The following is a 22,265-nucleotide window of genomic DNA, read 5'->3' as shown; positions in this document are numbered from 1 at the left end:
TGAGTTGATCATCTGGTGGACCGAAAAGTTTTACAACCCGTCATTTATTTGTGAATTTTTTAGAAAAATTATTTTTTATTGATATTTATTCATGAATTTTCTTTTCAAATAATTAATGAGAATTGACAAATCCTTAGATACATAAACAGCGCACTATAGAACACATTTGTTTCAAGTATTTCTGTTTCAAAGTTGTCGGAGTCGTGGAGTTGTTAAGCGGATATAACTCCTCTCTGATGCGGAGTCAAATTCGAACCGATCCGGCTTCGGATATGATAAGACCATCTCTATACTCAACATACAGCAAAATTACAAACAAAGTGATCTATCTGTATATAAGTAACAGTTTATATTAAAAGAAATTGAAGCAATGCGGTCTACAGATCGTATTAATGTAGGGCGCTGACTCTGGACAATAAGGAAAACTTGTTCAAACAAACATACTTCATCTTTTTTCGCTTTGGACCCTATCTCAAAATCAGTACTCCGTACGCAGTCTCGCCTACTTGAATTTTCTATTCCAACTATATAATAATTAAAACTATATAATCAAACTAATATTATAATTATCAATTTCCTCCCCCAGGCCAGTTCTGAAAGCAAACAAAAGCACAGGCAGCTTCCTCCCTCACACCACGACGAACCACCAGCACCACTTCGGCTCCTCCCACCATCACAGTTCCTTTCACCCGTGGCGCCCTTTGGCGTCTTCGGTGTCGGCCCACGATCTGGCGCAGCTGAACCGCCGGCTGCTGCGATCGGCCGTGCCTCTGCTCCGGAGTCACACGAGCAGTGGCGGCGGACACGGAGGGGCCGCTGCCGGAACCGGAGTTGTGAATCCGATGGTGATCGGCGCCGGAGAGAGGGAACGTGTGGGGAGTGCGGGGGATCTGGGTGCAGTTGCCGGAGTGGGAAACACGATGGGGGACCACGGAAGGTGCTCGAGGTAAAAAATAGTTTTGTTGCATTTTTTATATGTGGTGGAGATGTGGTTGGAAAAAGTAGTAGGCAGTTAAAAAAAGTAGAGTAAATGTTAAAAAAATTATTTTGTGTATATTAACCGCAAAATTATGTTTACCAAAACAAATTCCACACCCGTAAGTAATACTGTATTTTGTGTAAATTATAAAATTTTATTTTTAATAATTATATTTATAAAATATAATTTGTGAACTGAAATACCTCGCTCAAGTTTATATAAATAAATACTATTTTAGTCTAGAAAAAGTCATATAGATAAAAAGAAGTAGAAAGTCATATCATATTTAATAAATAAATAAATCATATCAAGTCATATCAATAAATCATATCAGTCATATCAATAAATAAATAAATTAATTAATAAATAAATATTTTAAAGTTTAATGATGAGCATAAAAAATAAGACATGTTTGTGTATAAGTGAATTATATTAGAAATTATGTTTCCGTTTAATGATAAAGATTTATACTAGTGTTTATACACATTTTGAATAGTATTTTTTTCGAAAAACCGGTTTAGAGTTGTTAAAAAACAAATTAACAGAAAATTTGGAGTGATTGAAAGCAGTTTTTGACTGAAATTATATAATAATTTTTTATGTATTTTTTTTGAGTTGTATTTTTTTAAAACCCATTATTTAACCTGTTTAGAGTTTAAAAAAAAATGAACAGAAAATTTGGAGTGATTGAAAGCAGTTTTTGACTGAAATTATTTGCCATTAAATTTTATACATAATCATTTTTTATGCAATTTTTCGAGTAGTATTTTTTTAAAACCCATTTAACCTGTTTAGAATTAAAAAAAAATTTGGAGTGATTGAAAGCAGTTTTTGACTGAAATTATATGCTATTAAATTTTATTCATAATCATTTTTTATGCAATTTTCGAGTAGTATTTTTTTAAAATCCATTTAACCTGTTTAGAGTTTTAAAAAAAATTAACAGAAAATTTGGAGTGATTTTAAGCAGTTTTTGACTGAAATTATTTACTTTTAAATTTTATTGATAATATTTTTTTTATGTGATTTTTCGAATAGTACTTTTTTTGGAAACCCCATTTTTAACCGGTTTAAGGTTTGAAAAAAAAAAAACAGAAAATTTTAAGTGATTCTAAGCAGTTTTTGACTGAATTTATTTACTATTCAATTTTATTAATGATATTTTTGTTATGCAATTTAGAAGTACAAAAAATAATAAGTGCCCAAGATATAAACATTTTAAAAACAATTAATTATGTGTTATTTATGCATAATTTTTACATATAAGGATGCAAATATTTTTTAGTATTTTTATTACTGTGGTACTTTTGGCTACAATTGTGATTTTCAAACTTTTCATGTGTTATTAATTTATTGAAAACCGATATTTTCTAATAAAAACTGATTTCCTAAAAATTGACAAACCGACCGAGACGTTTTTTCATATAAAAGTTCATTTTAAGAAAAAAAAATGTGTTTAAAAGTGGTATAAATATGGTTATTAAAATTAAATTTCTATAAATATAGTTATTTAATTGACAAAATCTAATTTTTATAATTAACATAATATATGATATGACTTACAAAAATGGAATTTGTTTATATAGACTTGAGCGAAGTATTGCAATTTATATATTATATTTTATAAATCTAATTATTAAAAATACAATTTTATAATTTACATAAAATATAGCATTACTTACGAGTGTGGAATTTGTTTATATAAACATAGTTTTGCAGTTTGTAATTTATATTAATTCACGTCAAATATTTACAAATTTAATAACAAATGTGCAAATTCATTAAGCATTAGTCGTTTTATTATAAATCATTTTCATGAGTTTGATCGAAAGTGTTCAGTAGTTTTTTAGCTCTAAGTTCTATTTGTTAAATACATACGTTTTTTTATTTAATTTAGTAACTATAATAAATCGTTTCATAAAGATTTCTTTATATGTGCACTTGACATTTATACAGGTAGGCATCAAAAATATCAAATCAAATTTTGGTACCTGATCTTTATCAATAAATTTCTATCCGTTTAATATTTTTTATGATTATTTAAAGACATTATCGATTATAGAGACGCCAGCTATGTTTATCGGGGTTTTATAGTTTCGATATGATAATTATAAATATATTAATTTACATAAAGAATACATAATATGATAAATATTTACATATATTTATGACTGATACATTTGTACGACAGCATTATATTAGTAAACGTTGGTGAATGCGGCGAAAATAAATATTCGAAATTTGATAAAAAATTTATTAAAAAATAATTGTTAGTGTATCTAAAATGCGCAATAAGTTATATTTTGAAACATTTGATACAAATATGTATAAATGCTTAAGAAACATTTTGTTGTTTAAATTTTTAGTGAATGTTCTAACCTCAAAATAATTTAATAATATTAATCGGCGACATTTATAATGAAAAGTGTTTTATTTTTATTTTAGCTGATTTTAAATAGTGCTGATAAAAGTGTTGGTTATACAAAACTCTATCTAATAACATATTATAAAAGTGATAAATATATGAATCATAATTAAAATTTTAGTTTTTGCAATATTGTGTTGATAAATACATGTGTCTGTTACATAATGTGTACTATTTCTGAAGTATTTGTAAAACAAATACGTGGACCTCTAATTAAAAAAAGAATGAATATAATTGGTTTCTTGTAAGTGTTGAATAGAAAAATTTAATTCTATTGTTTTCGTCCAATGCCAGTATCATTATTTTTATGATGAATTAGAATCTCTGAAGTGTGTTTCAACATTCTAAGCTGTGCCAAGAGTGATTTCATAATGATATTCTTTGAAATGTAAATACTGCATGTATTATATATATCAAAATCATTTTTCATCTATTTCTCTTATCCTCCAGATGTTCGAGCCTACTTTCCATGGCCTCCGGGGGTTCCCGCTATTCTTTGGTGCAAGGCGGAGGAGCCTTCGTATCAGTTTCGAAGGAAACACCGACGACTCCTCCTGGTGGAGTTGTCCAGGAGGAATCAGAAGACAAAGAAGAAAAGGAGCAACAACCGCCTATTACATGCAAATTGTGCCTCACCGAATCGTCTGATGTCACCAGATTGACAGGGTGCGGATGCGTCTTCTGCACAGAGGTAAGATAGTAGATAAGTTGTATATTAGTCCAATAAATTGAACTGGCATCCGATTTCCGAGATATTTTTCCCAAGAGTGTCTTATTACCATAAGATCTTGAAAAAGTATTCCAAATCGGAAGTACCAATGATGCGAAACCGGACAATCGCGCCAGAATTGCGGAAGTGAAAATATTTCCGCGGTCCGAACGGAAGAAGGTCAGCGAGTCAGTCGGAAATGACCTCGGTCAGTCCAGATAATTTTGCTTTTGCTCATTCGAATGAAATCATATCGAATTTCTTGAAAATAAATCGAATGTTTTATGTGATTGATTTCAAGATTTGACAGGGTCATGATATTATTGCAAATATTTTAATCGGTTTATCACAGGAATAAAAATTATAAAGTACTGTTTAAAAAAAATTATATGTGTTGTCATACACATAAAAATTGCAAAGGTGTGTCAGTAAAGATAAATTTTATTTAAACATAATTTAATCAAAATCGATATAAGATTTTTCAGGGGGAGTTGTGGGGGGGGGGAGTTTCGACAAAAAACACGAAACATTACGTCGGGGAGAGAGGGTATAGTATGATATCACGTGCATTTATTTTTTACCTATTTTTTTATAGATCCGATCCGATTTTTTATATAAATTTTCGAAAAAAATTAAAAATAAAAATACAAATTTTCTCGTAACTAAAAATACACGTTGTGTGGATAATTTTGAGTATCACCGCGTATCACTAAGGGGGTGTCCAAAAATCCTTTAAAAATCGATCACGTGATTAATGAACGCCCCTAATTAATCTCTTTGTAATTTAGTTGATTTTTTTTTTTTGACTATTGTGATGACTTTTGTGTGATGATTTGTGAATTTATTGACTTAACGAACACCCTAAAATATTATAGGCCTACAAGAAGTGCCTTAATCATAAAAAATCATTAGGAAAATATTTTGGAAATTTTTGGAATAATGTGCAGTAACGTAGGGCGAGGCACAAAGTTCCAATTTGACTTCAAGTACTAAATGTGCTACATTATAACACGTATCAAACAACTAACTATCGAACTACGTTCTAATTATAGAAGGTTGATTTTTTAATATTTTTTTTAAATTTGTAATCTGTCCCTTTTTACTCCATAGACGGGGTAAAATGGGACAACCAGAGGGCAAATAGATCCAGTGCATTATTTTTATTTTTTAAGTGATTTTATAAAATAATAGCTTATTCATTTTTACAGAGATAACACTGTATATAACCTTGATTTGGTATTTTGTCAGAAATATTCATCAAGAAAGTATGAATAACAATTAATCACTTGAAATATTGGCTTTTTTAACTTAATTCATTTTTTGTTTAGTTTTGTTTATTGTGTACACTTTTGCCAAGGTAAACGTTCATTTCATACTTTTTACCTTAAAATTAACAATACATCTTATAAAATAATTAAATATGGTGTACTTAAAAGTAACATTCAGATATGATAAACTAAACATTTAACTAGTGCTCAAAACGAGAAAAACTAACGACAATAATACTTTTTCTCCTGATGTCGAGGTCGACTAATTTAAGGCGATGGCTTGTAATTTATTTTTTGTCCCGTAGGGTAAGTTATACTAATCGTAAAAAAATCAGAAATTTTTATATATCATTACGTTTCAAAGGTTTCTGAAGATTTTGACATACCTTAGAAATAATTTATATATGTGTATGTGTGTGTGTTTGTGCGAAATTTTTGTCGGCGATATCGGGAACACGGATTAACCGATTTGAATAATTCAAAAAGCATTCGATTCGTATTGATAAGGAGACGTGCTGATTAGTTTTTGGCGAAGGCAGGTCTAGCCGTTCCGAAGATACAGGGCAAAAAATGACAAAAACGGTAACTCAGTTTTTAAGAGAACGGAGCGTCCGATTTTAATAATTCAAAGAACATTTTACTTGTATTGATAAGATGACGAACTGATTAAATTTCTGGGAAGGCAGGTCCACCGGTTATGGACTCCCAATAAAAATAAGTTAAAAAATGTAAATTGGCGGTCGGAATGTTTATTGGACACATGTACATCAAATTATCAGATATTTTATAGAGATTTTAATAATGTGTATGAATTTTGTGTAAATTTTTTGGGTTGCGCACCAAGATTTTTAATTACGGCACAGGAAGTTCGAGCAATTTGCCTTAAGGGACGATGCCATGCACCCCACTAGTTTTTGTGATAATGTTGGTCACGTAGAAATAAGCACTGCAATCTTCTAGTGATTACTCTGTTTTATTACATTTGCAATATTAAAGATATTTAGTGGGGACTTTTTTGCGAGATGCAGTACATTTCACTTTTTGCCATTTTGCAATTTTTTGTATTCGAATCTGGACCCATATTTCTGGAATCCCTGATTGTACCTCTGTTAAGTTTATTGCTCAGGGCGTGGTTCGCATTCCGATTCCTCCGGATCCTGCTGCGGTATGCGGAGCAGGTGCGCCGCAAACACAATAAATAAACAAATACACCGGTTCTATTTTTAACCTAGCATTTATTTCATGTTGTTCGGGCCGTGAGCTAAATTTAATACGTATCATATATTTATGATTCACGATTTTCGATAATTATCGTTTTATAAGCACGCGACGACCGAACTCGTGCAGACCATAAACAAAAACTGACATTTGAATTAAATATAGGAAACGTTCAAATTTACGTGCCGATATGAAAAAACGTTTATTGTAGAAAACAAATATGCTGAAAATTTTCCAGTTGTTAAAACAAAATCGATGGCCGGTTTCGGCTTCAGACACGTGGAGGAAAAAAACTTGATATAAATATAAATAAACAAGTGTGCTAACAATTTGATGTATCGATTTTAAGTATTGGGATTTTGCGGATTTTGTTGTCAATAGGCGTTTATTGACCGGGTGGCCATCGAATATTTACAGATTTTTGTACATTTCTCTTCCGCTTAAAGTTAAATTTATTTAAAGTTAAATATATTTCCAATATATTATTTATAATAATTCTAGTTATTGTATTTTATATTATTTCTTATTACTTCTATATTTAAACTTTATTTACTTCCCGTAGGGTAGTTATAGTAATGGGCCGAAAATCGAAAATGAAAATTTTTGCATATCTTCAGTGGTTTCTGACCATTTTCTGACCACATACCTCAGAAAAAATGTATGTGTGTGTGTGTGTGTGTTTTGTATGTCCGCATTTTTTTGGTCCACGTTTTCGGGCGCACGGATCAACCAATTTGAATGGTTCAAAAAACATTCGATCCTTGTTGATAGGGAGATGTGCTGATTAGTTTTTGGCAAAAGCAAGTCCAGCTGTTACGGAGATGCGGAGCAAAGAGTGCAGAATATACAAATCGAGTTTTTAAGAGAACGGAGTATCGGATTTGAATGATCCAAAAACATTCAATTTGTAATGACGGGGAGAAGTGGTGATTAGTTTTTGGCAAAGGCAGGTCCAGCTGTTTCAGAGATACCATGCTAAATGTGCAAAAAATGGCAGTTTTTGATAGAACTAAGCATCCGATTTGAATTATTCAAAAAACTTTCTGCTTGTGTTGACGAAAAGAATATTTAATATTGTGTTGAAGAAAGAAACATTTAATATACCTCGAATATTTTATTACGGTACGGGAAGTTCAAGCAATTTGCCTTAAGGCACAATGCCATTTACTACTAGTTATATATTTATTTCAGCGGCAATCAGAATTTAACATAAAGTCCTATGAGCTACTGTGATGACTGCAACCCAAACATTGCTCCATGTGATAAATTTATTATTACATTTTTGTTAATACTGATGGCATTCTTTATTAAAGCAATATATTGCTATCTATATTTTCAAGTAAAAATCGATGTCACTACTGCTTGACATCAGGTTGTCCAATGCGCAACTTGTGAATAGAAACCCATATGGCTCCAACCAGTAAGCCACAGAAAGAAAAAATCAAAATATTAAATACGTTAAAAATTTTATTTGGGACTAAGGTTCTATATTCTGAAAAAGTTTCTTGTACCTTTTGACGAAAATGTTTTTGAAGGACTTAAGACGAGAAAGAATTGGTTGATGGGCGATTTATAATTATTATTAAATAATGTTATATTAAGAATATAACAGGATTTCTATCGAAAACAGAGTACATAAATTACATTGAAGGAAAAACAATTGAGGTAAAACATTCCTTGAAAATTTGACTTCGAACTGTGAGGCTCGGCCCATAAAAGATTCTTCGATTTATTAGCATAATATTTCTATTATATATCCTTGTGCAAATAGTGCTTATAACTAAATCGGCCTTCTCCGCCACCGCAATCTGGTTACATTCGGATAAGTGAATTTTGGCAAAGGGCCAAGGGAATAGTTTTCGTGCAAGAGCACTCCGCAGTCTATCGATTTTACTTAAACCGTGGTGACCTTGTCCTCTGCCGTTTTGTACCAGTCGCAACATACTTGATTATCTGCAGAAAGACTAGTTATAAAAGATTATTTAAAATAATCAACGTTTTTTAAAAAAAATTATTAATCTTTCAAAAAATCTCAGAAGTATTTTTTATTTATTTAGATTTGCAAACTCAGTAATAGTCCTATGCATGCCTATAAATTTAAAATATCAGATTTTGTTAAAGTAAGTATTTTATTGTGATCACAAACAACATCTAGTAAAAACTTCATCCATCCATCCAGCCAGGTCAACGTTCCAATATTTTTTATTTAATTTCTGCGTTTTTTTATGTTTATGCGATGTTTACGAATTGTCTAATACTGAATTGTTGGCGATAATCCTATCTGTCCGTTTTTTATATCTTCACAATCGTTTCATTTAATGACAACAAAACAAAAAGCATCTATATTTAGATTTTTGTTATTCTTTTCCCACGAATTTTGACGGGCGTGCCAATTTTAATGAGTCTGATATAAAGATAGAATTAGAAAGAGGTGGTAAATGACTGGGTTTAGGTTGATAGGATGAATCATTTTATTGAAAAAAATTATTATTATACAGTTCTTGGTATGACCAAGAAAGTTGAAATAGTCTAATATTTAATATAACTTAAGTGGTAAACTCCACACTTAACTACATAAATTTTCACTCCAATTCTTCAAGTTTGTGCCAAACTCCATCGATCCCCGCACTTCTATTACCATTATGATCTTGGAATCAGTTTCAAGGCAACATCCCCAATAGCCATATACATTTCATCCAAAACAGACTTTTGGAAATCGGTTATTTCCCCACATCGATATTAGCTCTAAGTGTGTTTTTACATCCGAAATTGCTCCGATTTCTCGAGTTGGCGACTTACCAAAAAACGATGTTGCGGAATTCAATTATAATAACATGATAAGTGGATATAGGGCAGATTGGGGCATAGATGTAAAAAATGTGTAATCAATTAAATAAAAGTTTAATGAGTGAAATGACTATAAAGAAGAAGAATGCGGACTATTGACTCTAATATCAATATAGTCAATCTCGATTTTTGCGACTTTTATAACGATCTAGCTAGACCTCTAAATTTTATTTCCAAAATCTTTTCTTTTATTTCTGGACCAGCAGCCAGGGGTCGAGCAGATCGACCTTGATGCAAGTAGTGCTGTCGACGCGCAGTAATCGATATTCGCGATATAGTCAGTTCAGTATGTACTTACGGAAAGCGCAATGCGACAAAGTTACAAAACACATATGGAGAAGCCCATCTTATAATTAGGAGGAAACAAATTAATGAAAAAATTGCGGAAATTAGATGGCATTTTTACTTTTTTATTGGATCTCCAAAACCGCTGCACTGCCTATCCAAAAAATTAATCAGTTCTTCATTTCGTCAATATAAATAACATGTTTTTTTGAGACATCCAAATTGGATGCTCCGTTCTCCTAAAAACTGAATTGCCATTTTCAGCACTGAATTTTGCCCCTAATCTTCGAAACGCTGGACCAGACTTTGCAAAACAAATCAGCACATCTCCCTATCAATAGGATTTGATTGATTCGATTCGGTTGATCCATGCGCCCGAAAACGTGGACGAAAAATTGTATCCATACATATACACACACATCCATTTTTTCGAAAATATGCCAAAATGTTCAGAAACCTTCAAAACGTGAAGAAATGCCAAAAATTTCAATTTCGATTTTTGGACGATTACTATTACCTTACTTACCCTACGAGATGTTAAAAAATAAAAATATGCTATCCTCTGTCCGTTCTTTCAATATTAAGTGCCGACAAGTGTTTACTAATAATATCAACACACATTTCGCGAATTGTAACAGTTATAAATGATTGTCGAAATGAAGAAAACAGAGTCAGTCCGAAATAAAAAAGGCGGCGTCGAACGGCGCCCCACGCCTTCTATTTATATCACGGACGGTCATCGTTATATTTTATGGTGCTATCAATCTTATCAAGGCCGCTTTTTATGCTCGATTATGGCTTTTCTATGCTAATACTAAATGAAAGATTATGCTGGGAAATGGAAATGGAAAATTCGAACGCCCTACTGAACGCCTTTCGCTCTGTTCATGAAACAATGATGAACGGAATCAATAGACGGCAGAAGGTAATTGAAAATTCAGTAAACCAGGAGGTAAATTATTATCGAAACTAGGGTGTAAATCCGTACAAATGCAACGGAAGTCCGTTACGAACGAACTGTTCGTCATTCGCTCTCGATGAGATCATTTCTATGCGGGTTGATTGTGATTGGTCGTCGTGTATGTGAATAGAATTCTGTCGTTGTATGCGTACCGATATTAACAAGGAAATCGGCATAGATAAATAAACATTTTAAAGTTACATTGTAGTACAAATCTTGATTTAACAAAAAAATGCTCGAATCAGAAGAATATTTTACCCTGTTCCTTGAAAATAATAAAACAAATTAAACATTTGTGCCGTGTACTAAACGTAAGTTTATTGGTTAGAAATTATTTCTATATTATTCGTAGTTTCTATGAATCTTTGAAGTTATTAAAATGGAAAATATTTTTTAGGCAAGACAGATATTACAGTTGTTCAAAGAATGAGGTCATATCGCCAGCGAAAAAGTAAAAAAAATACAAGCAGTCAATGAATGTATGTTAATTTTAATTACATAAAGTTCTTCAAACAAAATTATTACAAGATGAGTAAAGTTGCGAAAACAATATTTGTTTAGGCGTTGTTTTACATAATTCACTGTGTGAACAAATATTATAAAAGTTATTAATCAGCAATTACTTCATTTCCCTGATGAAAGTTCATTTCTAAGTTAATTTTTTTATTTCAGAATTCTCAAATATCAAAAACACAATTCCTTAATATGGTTTTTGATTATGTGATTTTTAATAAGTTTTAACAATCGTCATACTATCTAAACTAAACCGATTCAAGGGGAGAAAGATGGAGTATGTTTGTTAGAACAAGTTTCCATTATTGCATTGAGTCAGCGCCCTATATTAACATGGTCGTCTTGTAGACCGCATTGTTTTTAAAGAATCGAAAGTAAGTTTTTTTGTTCCCTCGCCTTTTTCTTGTCTGATTTGAATTCTTAACTAATCCGTCGTATTTAAGGTTCAAAGTACCATTTAATTTACTTCTCTCCAGCTAAGTGGTAAATTAACAAAATTATTGCTGATCAAAAAAATTACACAATCGTACCCAGTTTCTCCTACGATCTGTATAAGAAACATCTTTAAGGGGTGCTGATCAAAATAAAAAATACACAACCCTACCCAGTCTCCCTTACGATCTGTATAAGAAATATCTTTAAGTTATATATAAATATACACAGTTAGAAAATCTAAATTAAAATCGGTTCAGTAATTTAGGAGTGAATTCCAGACAAACGTCGTGACCCATACTTTAATCACACATAACTATTCAGTGGAAAATAACTAATTACTTTAAATAATTAATTAAAACTACGGGAATAATCTGTATCAATCTAGTTAATTGCTAAGAGTACATGAACGAGTAATTCAATTTCTTCTAATATTTCATTTGACACAAACAAAAATTTTCTCGAAAATAATTTAATTAAATCATGAAAGTTTATTCCATTTCAGTTGTTCATCACTCAATTCAAGAGAATGTTTTTTTTGATAAATTATTATGCTGTTTTCGTGTTTTTCTCGATTTCTGAATTCTTGCCAAGGAGCGAATGTCAACAGAGGAACGCGAATAATAAAATATCGATATTACGTTTATGATAATTTGCAACCTTCTTTACGACAATCGTTAAACTCCAAAATATTTGGCAAAAGCGCATTCCATTAGGCTCCGCCATGGAATTTTAATTTACTAATATTATCGATTGCGCTGGATACTTATTATATTTTTTCCTTTTCCAGTGTATGCGTTCTTATGCAAGATTTGAAGTATTAGCCGGTGCCTACACCATAACCTGCCCCGATGCCGAATGTCCAGCCAGAGGCGTCCAGCCTGGCACAGTTGTGCAGCCCACCAGCAGCGCCCTCACCCAGGACGAAATCAAGACATTGGCTGGCGAGAGGCTGCTGCAGAAACACAATCAGTACAGACTGAACAGAGGTAAGAAGATAGAAGATAAATTTTAAAAAAATTGTATGATTATTATTATTTATTTTTTAGAAATCGATATGGATCGTACGAGAACCTGGTGCCCTCGTGCAGGTTGCGAGACTGTTTGCTCGGTGGCTGCTCCAGATGGTACTACAGCTGCTGCAGGTGCTGCTTCAACAGCAGCAGGATCTAGTTTGGGGGCTGCTGCTCCCAGAAGACCTCCTGTGTGTGCTGTGCAATGTCCAACGTGCAGTGATGAATTCTGCTCCAGTTGTAAAAAACAAGTAAGGGATAATAATTACTTGAATACAAGTTACAAATTGGTTTTTATTATTTATTTCTGATCTATTAGTGGCATCCAGGACAAACTTGCGAGCAATATGCACTGACACTAGGAGCTGAAGAAGGATTTCCGTTACTTCTGGCAGGTCCTGGTGGCTCCGAGTTGATCAAAAGCTGTCCACTTTGTTCAGTGCCAATCGAGAAAGATGAAGGCTGTGCTCAAATGATGTGCAAGAGGTGTAAACATGTCTTCTGCTGGTACTGTCTTACTTCACTCGATGTAAGTAGTATGAGATCATACACCTTATACCAGTGATTCCCAACCTTTTTTGGGCCCCGCCCCACCTTGAGGTTTATAAAAACGTTATGCCCCCCCCATACAATTTTTTTTTCTCCCAGAAAAAATGAGAACGATAACTTTTAAGATGAAATCGCTATTAAATTGTTATTAAACATCATAAGTAAAATTTCGGAATAAGCCAACATACGGAAAATTTAAACTAATTTTATTACTGTTCTTTTTCGAAATTTATTTAATGCAATACTTAAGCTAAAATAAAGATTTTATAGTAGGTTCTAATCAAAGCTTTTTCTTTTTTTCAATAAATTATAGCAAACTCTTGTACATATGATTACATTTGGGCATTTAGTTTCAGTTTCTTCATAAAGCCACTTCTTAACGAATTTACTTGACGTTTTCTTAAACGGAATTATATCTTAATTTTATATATTTTTTGTTAAATCTTTTTTAGTTATCACATTGGCAACTAAGTAAGTGCGCATATTTTTCTAGAAATTGATAGTTATCGTTGGCAACTAAGTAAGTGCGCATTTTTGTTAAAAAATCAAAGACAATTTTTGCGTAGAATTAAATAACTTTGTTATGTATACCATTTTGATCGATGGCCTTTTGTTATTTTCAAAGAAGCATCATTATCCCAAGTTTATAAAACTTCTAGTTTTTATTAGCAAAAACTGAATTACACACAATTTGACACCATCATGATTTTTTTTAATTCAAGGGTTTTAAATCAGATGGTTTGTGGTCAGGAACATTTGGTGGATGTGGAGAAAATTTTTCACCAACCCCCAATAATTTTTAAACATAGCGAAATTGTTTCTATTAGCCCAATCGATTATTGCTTTAATTAGTTTGTCCAAAACTTTAACTGGACAATCAGAGCAGCATTGAGTGGAAAATCACCAGAATGACATTTTCAAAATCAATTTTAACATAGCTGCTTTTCAAAGCTTCGACACCATAAACAGCACCTATTCTTTGGGAGCATCGTTTTACCCTTTGCAGAAATAAAAATGCAAAATTTGACTAAAATGTTTGTTTTGATATTCCATCTTTCAACGCTCTACACAACCGATCAAAAAAGTATTTTCTACTAATCGAGAGCTAAATTTCTCACATACAATACTACCTCAACCTCAACAACCCTAAAGAATCATTTGAAGAAATCTGTTTAATACTACAATTAAATACTATTTAAGGATACAATAAAAATTAGTTTATTTTAAATTAATTCCATCTTTTGGCATAGTTACTGACAGTGAGTAAAAAACTCACGTCATATTTACAATTTTGCCGCTTTTAAAGCCTTGTATAAAACTCTGTTCTCATAAAACTTTTCTTGTGCACATTTCAAGTCGAGTCTTGTCACAGATCTTTAAATAAAGCAATCAGAAACTTGATTTTCCTATTTTTTTGGTAATTTTCATAAATTGGAATATAGAAGTTTAAAATAATTAGTGAAGGGCTACTGCTACCCAAATAATTAGAAAAAGTCAAGTCAACCCGAGAAAACCATAACTCCGGCACAAGGAAAGCAAGGTTGAAAAATAAAATCATCGCGGCCACACCGGGACACCTTATTTTTCTAAATCTAAGAAGCATTTTTTTGTTAAATGTTTTACCGATACTATACTGCATCACATTAAAATCACCAAAATTTTCAAATTGCCCCCCTGAAATTACAAATTGGCCCCCGGTGGGGCGTGCGCCACACGTTGGGAAACACTGCCTTATACGATCATGATCATGATCAATTAATACAATTTATAGTCTGTAATTTTGCTTGGATTTTGTGTATATGAATTGTATCATTTTTCTTATTTTCAGGATGATTTTCTGTTACGCCACTACGACAAGGGGCCATGCAAAAACAAATTAGGACATTCTAGAGCTTCCGTAATCTGGCATAGAACACAGGTAATAATACTGATCATCGAGTTTTGTCTTCATCGAATAGTTGGTCAATTATATTTTTCAATTAATTTTTAGGTAATTGGAATATTTGCTGGCTTTGGCATTCTACTCTTAGTCGCTTCGCCTCTTTTATTGCTAGCGGCACCTTGTATAGTTTGTTGTAAGTGCAGAGTGTGCAACGGAGCTGCAAGATTGGACCAGGAGGAAGGAGAAGATCAGGATGGACATGATGGAGATGATGATGGTTGAATTGAATATTTGAACTAATGGTAAATGAAATTAGAAAGAGATTTGAAAAGCATCAACAAGAATGAAACAAAATTTTAGTTCAGAAAAGCAGTCGGTCAATGAAGGTTAGTTAACCAGGATTAAATTTTTGATAAATGAGAGTGATGTTTGTTAGTTCAATTGGGAAAAATGATAAATGTGAAATGCTATACACACTCCAACGTATTTTGAAATATTGATATGTGATTAAAACAAGAATAAATGAAAGTAGCAGTTTGCATAAAGTAGTTTCCGCAACAAAATATTAAAGGCGTTCTCATGATATCATTAACTATGCAAAGTTAAGAAAATATAGTATCGTAATTGCTGAAACTTAACACCCAAGCAGTATGTTTAAGTTTATCTATATTTTTGCCTTGAGAATAGGTTCTTCCAAATAATGTAATAAGTATGAAATTTTTGCATTAAAATATGTGTTATTAATAACATCAAAATGGACTAAAGATGCATATCAAGGCCTAAATTATTGTTTATTAGTGAAGTGATACTTAATATAATAATTCACAAAAACAATTTGACTTGTACTTATTAATCAACAATGTGATTTAAACGAGTGGTAAAAATGTGGTTCTATTATGACATTGAACTTAGAAAGATTGTTTATTTTATATTTATAATATTTTTTATTTAAGTTGCATCTAAAATGAGTTGGCAGCGGTGATATTGATATTACTAAGTGATCACTAATGTTATTTTTAGTTTAGACTTATATAAAATATGGTCTATTGTGAAATGTGTTTGCTGAAGTAAAGGATAGAATGATATGTGATATATATTAATCGAAAAATTGTTGATATATATATATATATATATATATATATTTATATAATAAATATTGACAATTCACTTAAATATGCTAGTGATAATTAAAATTTATAGTGGTCAACGATCGAATATATATATATATATATATATATATATATATATATATATATATATATATGATGTCTTCTCATATTTAATAAATAAAGTCGAATTTTATAAAATAATTTAATTAACAATACCTTATTTATACGTTTAGAAACTTGATAGGTGTCATCAATAAGTTGTTTTTATAAAATTTTATTCAACAATAAATCATTTGTAAATAAATTTTTAATTAAAAATTATGAACTTTATAAATTTTTATTAACATAAAAAATTAAGATTTATAAACTTATTTGTTTATAAATTTATAACATATCAAAAATATAAAAATATACTTAATTTTTTAATCGAACATAATTTTTAATTTTTCAATATATTTGTTATTCATTTTTTTATCATTTCATCATTCATTTTATCAGTTTATAAATTTTATACCTATCATAAATTATTTCTATATTTATAAAAATTTTTCAATTTTATATTTTTTATTTTGCTTTGGTTTTTTCAATTAAATTATAATTGAATAATTTTAGAGCAAATGTTTTATTTTTATCATTTTTATATTTTGTTTCAATCTAACAATCATTTTAACATATTTTTTTTATATTTTGTTATGTTTTTGTGTTTTAATGTTAATTAAATTAACAAGTTAATTTTATATAAAAAAATTTAACCTTTTTGTTTAATTTTTCTTATAATGAATAGCTAAATGATAACACACAACAAGTTTCTAAACGTATACATAAAAAATTGTTATTAATTAATTCATTTTTTGACTGGCAGCTTTATATATATATATATATATATATATATATATATATATATTTTGTTGTTATTAAGCACGGCCTAACATATTCACTTATTTTATAAGTAAGTATATTAATAAACAATTGTAAATAATTTCTCTTAACTTATATTAAAATTTTGAATTTCTAACACTCTAGATAGACATCACAGATTTTTTTATTGATATTGAATTTAATTCTCGATAAAAAAAGGTTGTGATGCACAGGAAATAAATATACATATATATTTTTTTTATAGTTTATAGTTGTAATATATATATGCAATCATAATTAAATACACAATATTATATATGTTTAATATAAATACACGAATGGCATTGTTTGACTTAAACTTATAATGCACGATTGGGATAAAAGAAATATATATATATATATATATATATATATATATATATATATATATATGTATGTGTATATTAAGTGGATGGATTATTATGTATGGTATGAGTAGCCTGACGTACAAAACAAAATTTGTTTCTGAATATTCTAAACACGAACAAATTGATTTTGTAAATTACAATATAACATGATTTATTATAGAAAAATTAAATTTTTAATTTGCATTATGTTATGGAAAGCAAAACGAAAGAGGACATGTTGTGTTCATAAAATTTAAATCATATTTATAGTTTTTGAGTATCGATACAATTTATTTTGAAAATATTAATAATATCAATGGCAATCGTTATAATGTTATATTTGTTTAATATTCTATTGGCATATATATATATATATATATATATATATATATATATATATATAATTCTAATATTGTTTTGTTAGACTTTTTTTAATCCAAAATAAAAATTTAATTCTTCTATTACCATGATGGAATTGATTGAATCAGTGGTGAATTATTCAGTGTGATGGTGTGTGTCGATGTTGTATATTTTTTTAAAGAAGATACTTAGTAAGCGAATTATATTATTATTAAATATAATGAATAATAATTAATTATATTATTATCATCAAAGTGTTTTTAGCTAACATAATTCTTTCCGGAGGGCAGATATTTTTATTCACACATTGTGTAGTCATTGTGAGGAATGTAATAATATGATATTGAGTATTTTTAAATATATTGAAACATTAAATATTTACTAAAAACTTAAAAGTTAAACGGTGTTTCATTATAGGAATAATAGAAATTTTTTGCATATTGCATGTAGCATATATAAGTGGGTTTTTGATGTAAGACGAGTTGCATGAACAATGAGATTTCAAAATTGTAAATTATGAGTGATTTTTAAGTATATCGAGTTTTTTTAAAGCAATATAATTAAAGAACTTTCCGACATGTATAAATAATACAGTTAATCAATAAGAAATCAACATTCAAAGGCCATGTTACGTAGCGTTTTTCATACAAAATGGTACTAAAAACTGTCAAAATGCTATTTATTTACAGATAAAAAGGCAACTTCACTCATATGTTATTATTACACAAAGATGCACATATGATAAGCACTCTTCTTTTATCTATGATGATAAGATTGTGCGTTTTCTAGGTTAGGTTATTTAACCATTTAATTAAGACAGTTTTTAGTACCATTTTATATGAAAAATACAGTATAACATAGCTTTGCCATAACATTTTACGGGAGAATCGGCAGAAACTGACTGACTTTTACCAAATCAGATATTAATATAAAAGGTTGTCCTAACCTGTCTCCAAATTGACCTTATCCCAATGCACAACAAAAAACTCGTTATCCCCTCTTGAATAAATATTTTTTCCTTACGTCTTATCTATTTCATTTAAATAAAGTTCAACACAAGGCCGTCCTCTTTCTAATAATTGAAGATATAATAGAACCATCCATGTCACACCTAAAATTTCTAATGTTTTATTTACATTTCTTTGTGTTAATTTAATTTTATACTAGACACGAAAGTATTTAAATGAATTAAGTGAAAAAATGAGTTGAAATGTATATTTGAAAAAATATTTTTAACTTCTTTCTTGTACAGACTTTTACTCATGCCTATTTATCTATATGCTTTTACTTTTTTGTTTACTTGCGCCCAACTTCTCTGCAATGTTTAATTTTGAAATTTTTTTCTTATATTTTATATATTTTAATTTGTTAACATATTCTAGATTTTTTACGGATTTATACTTTTAATTATATTAAAAATAATTAGTTCTATTTTTTATAATAAGAATACATTAAATAAATTTCAATTAATATTATTTTCATAAAATATTTGTGAATTTGGTTTAAAAATATTTTCCGTTATGGCATTACCATGCGCATAATAAATAACAAAGATGGCTTCTTTTGTGTTTGCGGGTTTTTAAATTTAAAATTGCTTATATTATGGAAATTATCGAGGCAATTTTTTTAAATTAGTGTGTTTAGTAATAGATAGTGGTACAAAATTATTATTCGATGCATATCTGTTTTGAAGATTGCGTGTGGAAGTAATAACAACAAATTTAAGTGCTCTGATGACAGTGGCGAACTTTCAACAGGTATTTTAAATTTGATATTATAAATATACATATATATATATATATATATATATATATATATATCTTGATAGTTTTTTCGACGTTGAAACATATTTCAAAGTAACTAGCAGCCCATTCGTCGAAATAAAAAAGGTATAAAGTATAAAAACTTTTATTTATACGTTTCGACACAAGATGCGTGTCATCATTCAGCAACACAGGACAAAAACACTCAACAAAAATTTATTTTTAAAAAATTAAACTTAATAACATATTAGAGAAAAACATTTTTTTAGAAAAAATTATGTATAACTAAAAGATTTGAAAACTAATTTGACTAAAAGTTATGAAATGCATAATTGTGAAGCGAGAAACACGCCCATACCGAGCATCCAGACTCGACTTCATATATATATATATATATATATATATATATATATATTTATACATATATATTGTTAGGTTCATGAATGTTTCTGAAATTATGGTCATGAATTAATTTTGTTAATCAATTTTTGGAAAATGTTTTTTTTTCATTTTATTAATTTTATACAGAAGAGAGTGTACGGCTATTGCTAGATAATAATAACATTTCTTATATTTTAAAAAAAAATATTATTAAATAAATTATGAAATCACTAAGACCATATTACATAGTCAAAATTATTGCTTTATATTTCATTGTTAATTTCTATTTTGTCTCTGTACAAATCGTTATCAATCCCGTTATCTTTTAAGTACGTCATAATTTCTTAACAGTTGTTTTTTGCAATCGATAATTCACCGCAAATGAATTATTAATACACATATGGGTCGTACAAATATTTATCAGTAAATACAACCACAACAAAAATATTTTTGAATTCACAGTTACGCATTCTGGTATATAAATTTTAACTCAAAATTGACAAACAAAATGTTAATAATATCATGAACGTATATAGAAACTTTTACACATCATAATTTTTCATTAGAATTACCCAATAATTCTAATGAACAATTAATTAATTTATAAATCAATAATTCAATTCCGGTAGGATGTTTGACATTTTGATATGATCTGAAGTTCGCGCATAGTGTACCAACATAAAAATAAGAAAGGGAAGTTCAAATTGAATTATTATTTCCAAATCTAAATATTATTTAAATTATGCAAATTAATATATTTCATTAAATAATAATCTCTAGTTACGCTACTGCTTAAATCTATTACAATATTTATTATCCATAAGAGTGGGGCGTAGAAATCTTGTTAATAACACTTGTCATTTTCTTCAGTTCAGTTGCGAACGGCGGAGGTTCCGTTCCGGCGGTACAAAATTCTTTGAATAAATGTTGTTTTCCTTCAAAATAAGTGATAGTAATAGTCGAGATAAGAGATTGTTTACAAAATGTGATCTTAGTTATGATATTGCATTCGTTTTAGATAATGTTGATAATCAATATTTCGCAGTTGTGGTTGTTTTGAAAATTTTACAAGTGTGGATTGTTATATAAGAGTTAGTTTACATATATGGTGTACTTGAATTTGTGTAGCATGCAGTAATGTGAATATATAATAAATTTAATTATTTTATCGTTCTAAAGAGTTAATTTTCAGATGTATAAAATTTGTCAACAAAATCAATTAAAAGGGTGAATTACACGCTCACAAAAGTGAATTTTATATGGTCACTTAATTTTATAATATATAAATCCGGTCATTATGAGTTACATAAATATTGTTACAATAGACAATTCAAGTTTATCTTTACAAAAATTTAAATAAATATAAATATTTTATAATTATCATTTTTTTATAAATGTAATTAAAAACAATTGTGATAAATAAACAGGTGTGATATATAAAATAAATAATAATAAAATTTTATTGAAATTAAATTTATATTATTATATTGAATGTGATAAAATGACTGAGTATCAGGATGTTTTTACCGAAAAGGAACTTAAAGATATTGAAACAGAATTCATAAGACTGAAAGGTGAGTAAAATTGATTACAAAATAGAAAATATATAAAAATTCAATTAAAAATCTATTTGTACAAATTACCCAAAAATTATACAAGTGGTGGTAATAATTAAATAATATTCTCAAAACATATTTCGAGGTTTGATGTTATAAGATTATGTAGTTTTGTAAGTTTCATTATATATTATGTAAATTCTTAATTAAAATATGTAATAAAAATTTGATTTTCACGTTTAGTTTGTAATTTGAAAACGAAACAAAAACGAAACAGTCCGTTACATTCTTGAGACAATAGTATAGACGTCTTCTAAGTTACTTAACCGTTATGTACGAAGTTACATCTGTTACGTTATATTAACGTTCTAATTACGTTTTGTGGTTTAGTGCGCGTATAATAGTACAAGTTTTGTTTCAATTTTCTACAGACAGCGATTTTTTTAAATTTAATTAACAACTGCGCATTTGTGGAGTCTTAATTTTATATAACAATTGATGAATATTTTTAGGGGAGCATTATTTGGACCATGCTGGCAGTGGTCTCTATGCAGAATCTCAAATTTCTGAAATTTTCAAGGAGCTTTCGCAGAATTTGTATTCGAATCCACATACGAGCAAACATGTCGGCGATTGCATTGAGCAAATAAGATACAGGTTTGGCAAATAATAAGATAAATGTTTTATATACATATTTAAATATATTTATCTTATGATGCCTATTCATTGTTATTTCTTCAGGATATTGAAGCACTTCAATACTGATTCAAA

The 22,265-nt window shown here is 29.3% G+C and overlaps 1 protein-coding gene across 1 annotated transcript; it reads left to right on the top strand.

The window, feature by feature from the left end:
- Window positions 1-812: 812 nt before the first annotated feature.
- Window positions 813-16,145, top strand: LOC113386814 (probable E3 ubiquitin-protein ligase RNF144A). The gene is made up of 7 exons (XM_026624574.1): window positions 813-946; window positions 3,855-4,095; window positions 12,428-12,626; window positions 12,687-12,901; window positions 12,970-13,179; window positions 15,028-15,117; window positions 15,190-16,145. Exons 1-7 carry the CDS (start codon window positions 843-845, stop codon window positions 15,361-15,363), a joined length of 1,233 nt encoding a protein of 410 aa, XP_026480359.1. The 5' UTR covers window positions 813-842; the 3' UTR covers window positions 15,364-16,145.
- Window positions 16,146-22,265: the final 6,120 nt, after the last annotated feature.

Source organism: Ctenocephalides felis, unplaced genomic scaffold (genome assembly GCF_003426905.1).
Source record: "Ctenocephalides felis isolate EL2017-DRISC unplaced genomic scaffold, ASM342690v1 CF-g0.4_SCAFFOLD_03571, whole genome shotgun sequence".
NCBI classification, from domain to species: domain Eukaryota; kingdom Metazoa; phylum Arthropoda; class Insecta; order Siphonaptera; family Pulicidae; genus Ctenocephalides; species Ctenocephalides felis.
Note: the sequence above shows the minus strand (reverse complement) of the source record. Positions and strands in the feature narration are given on the sequence as shown.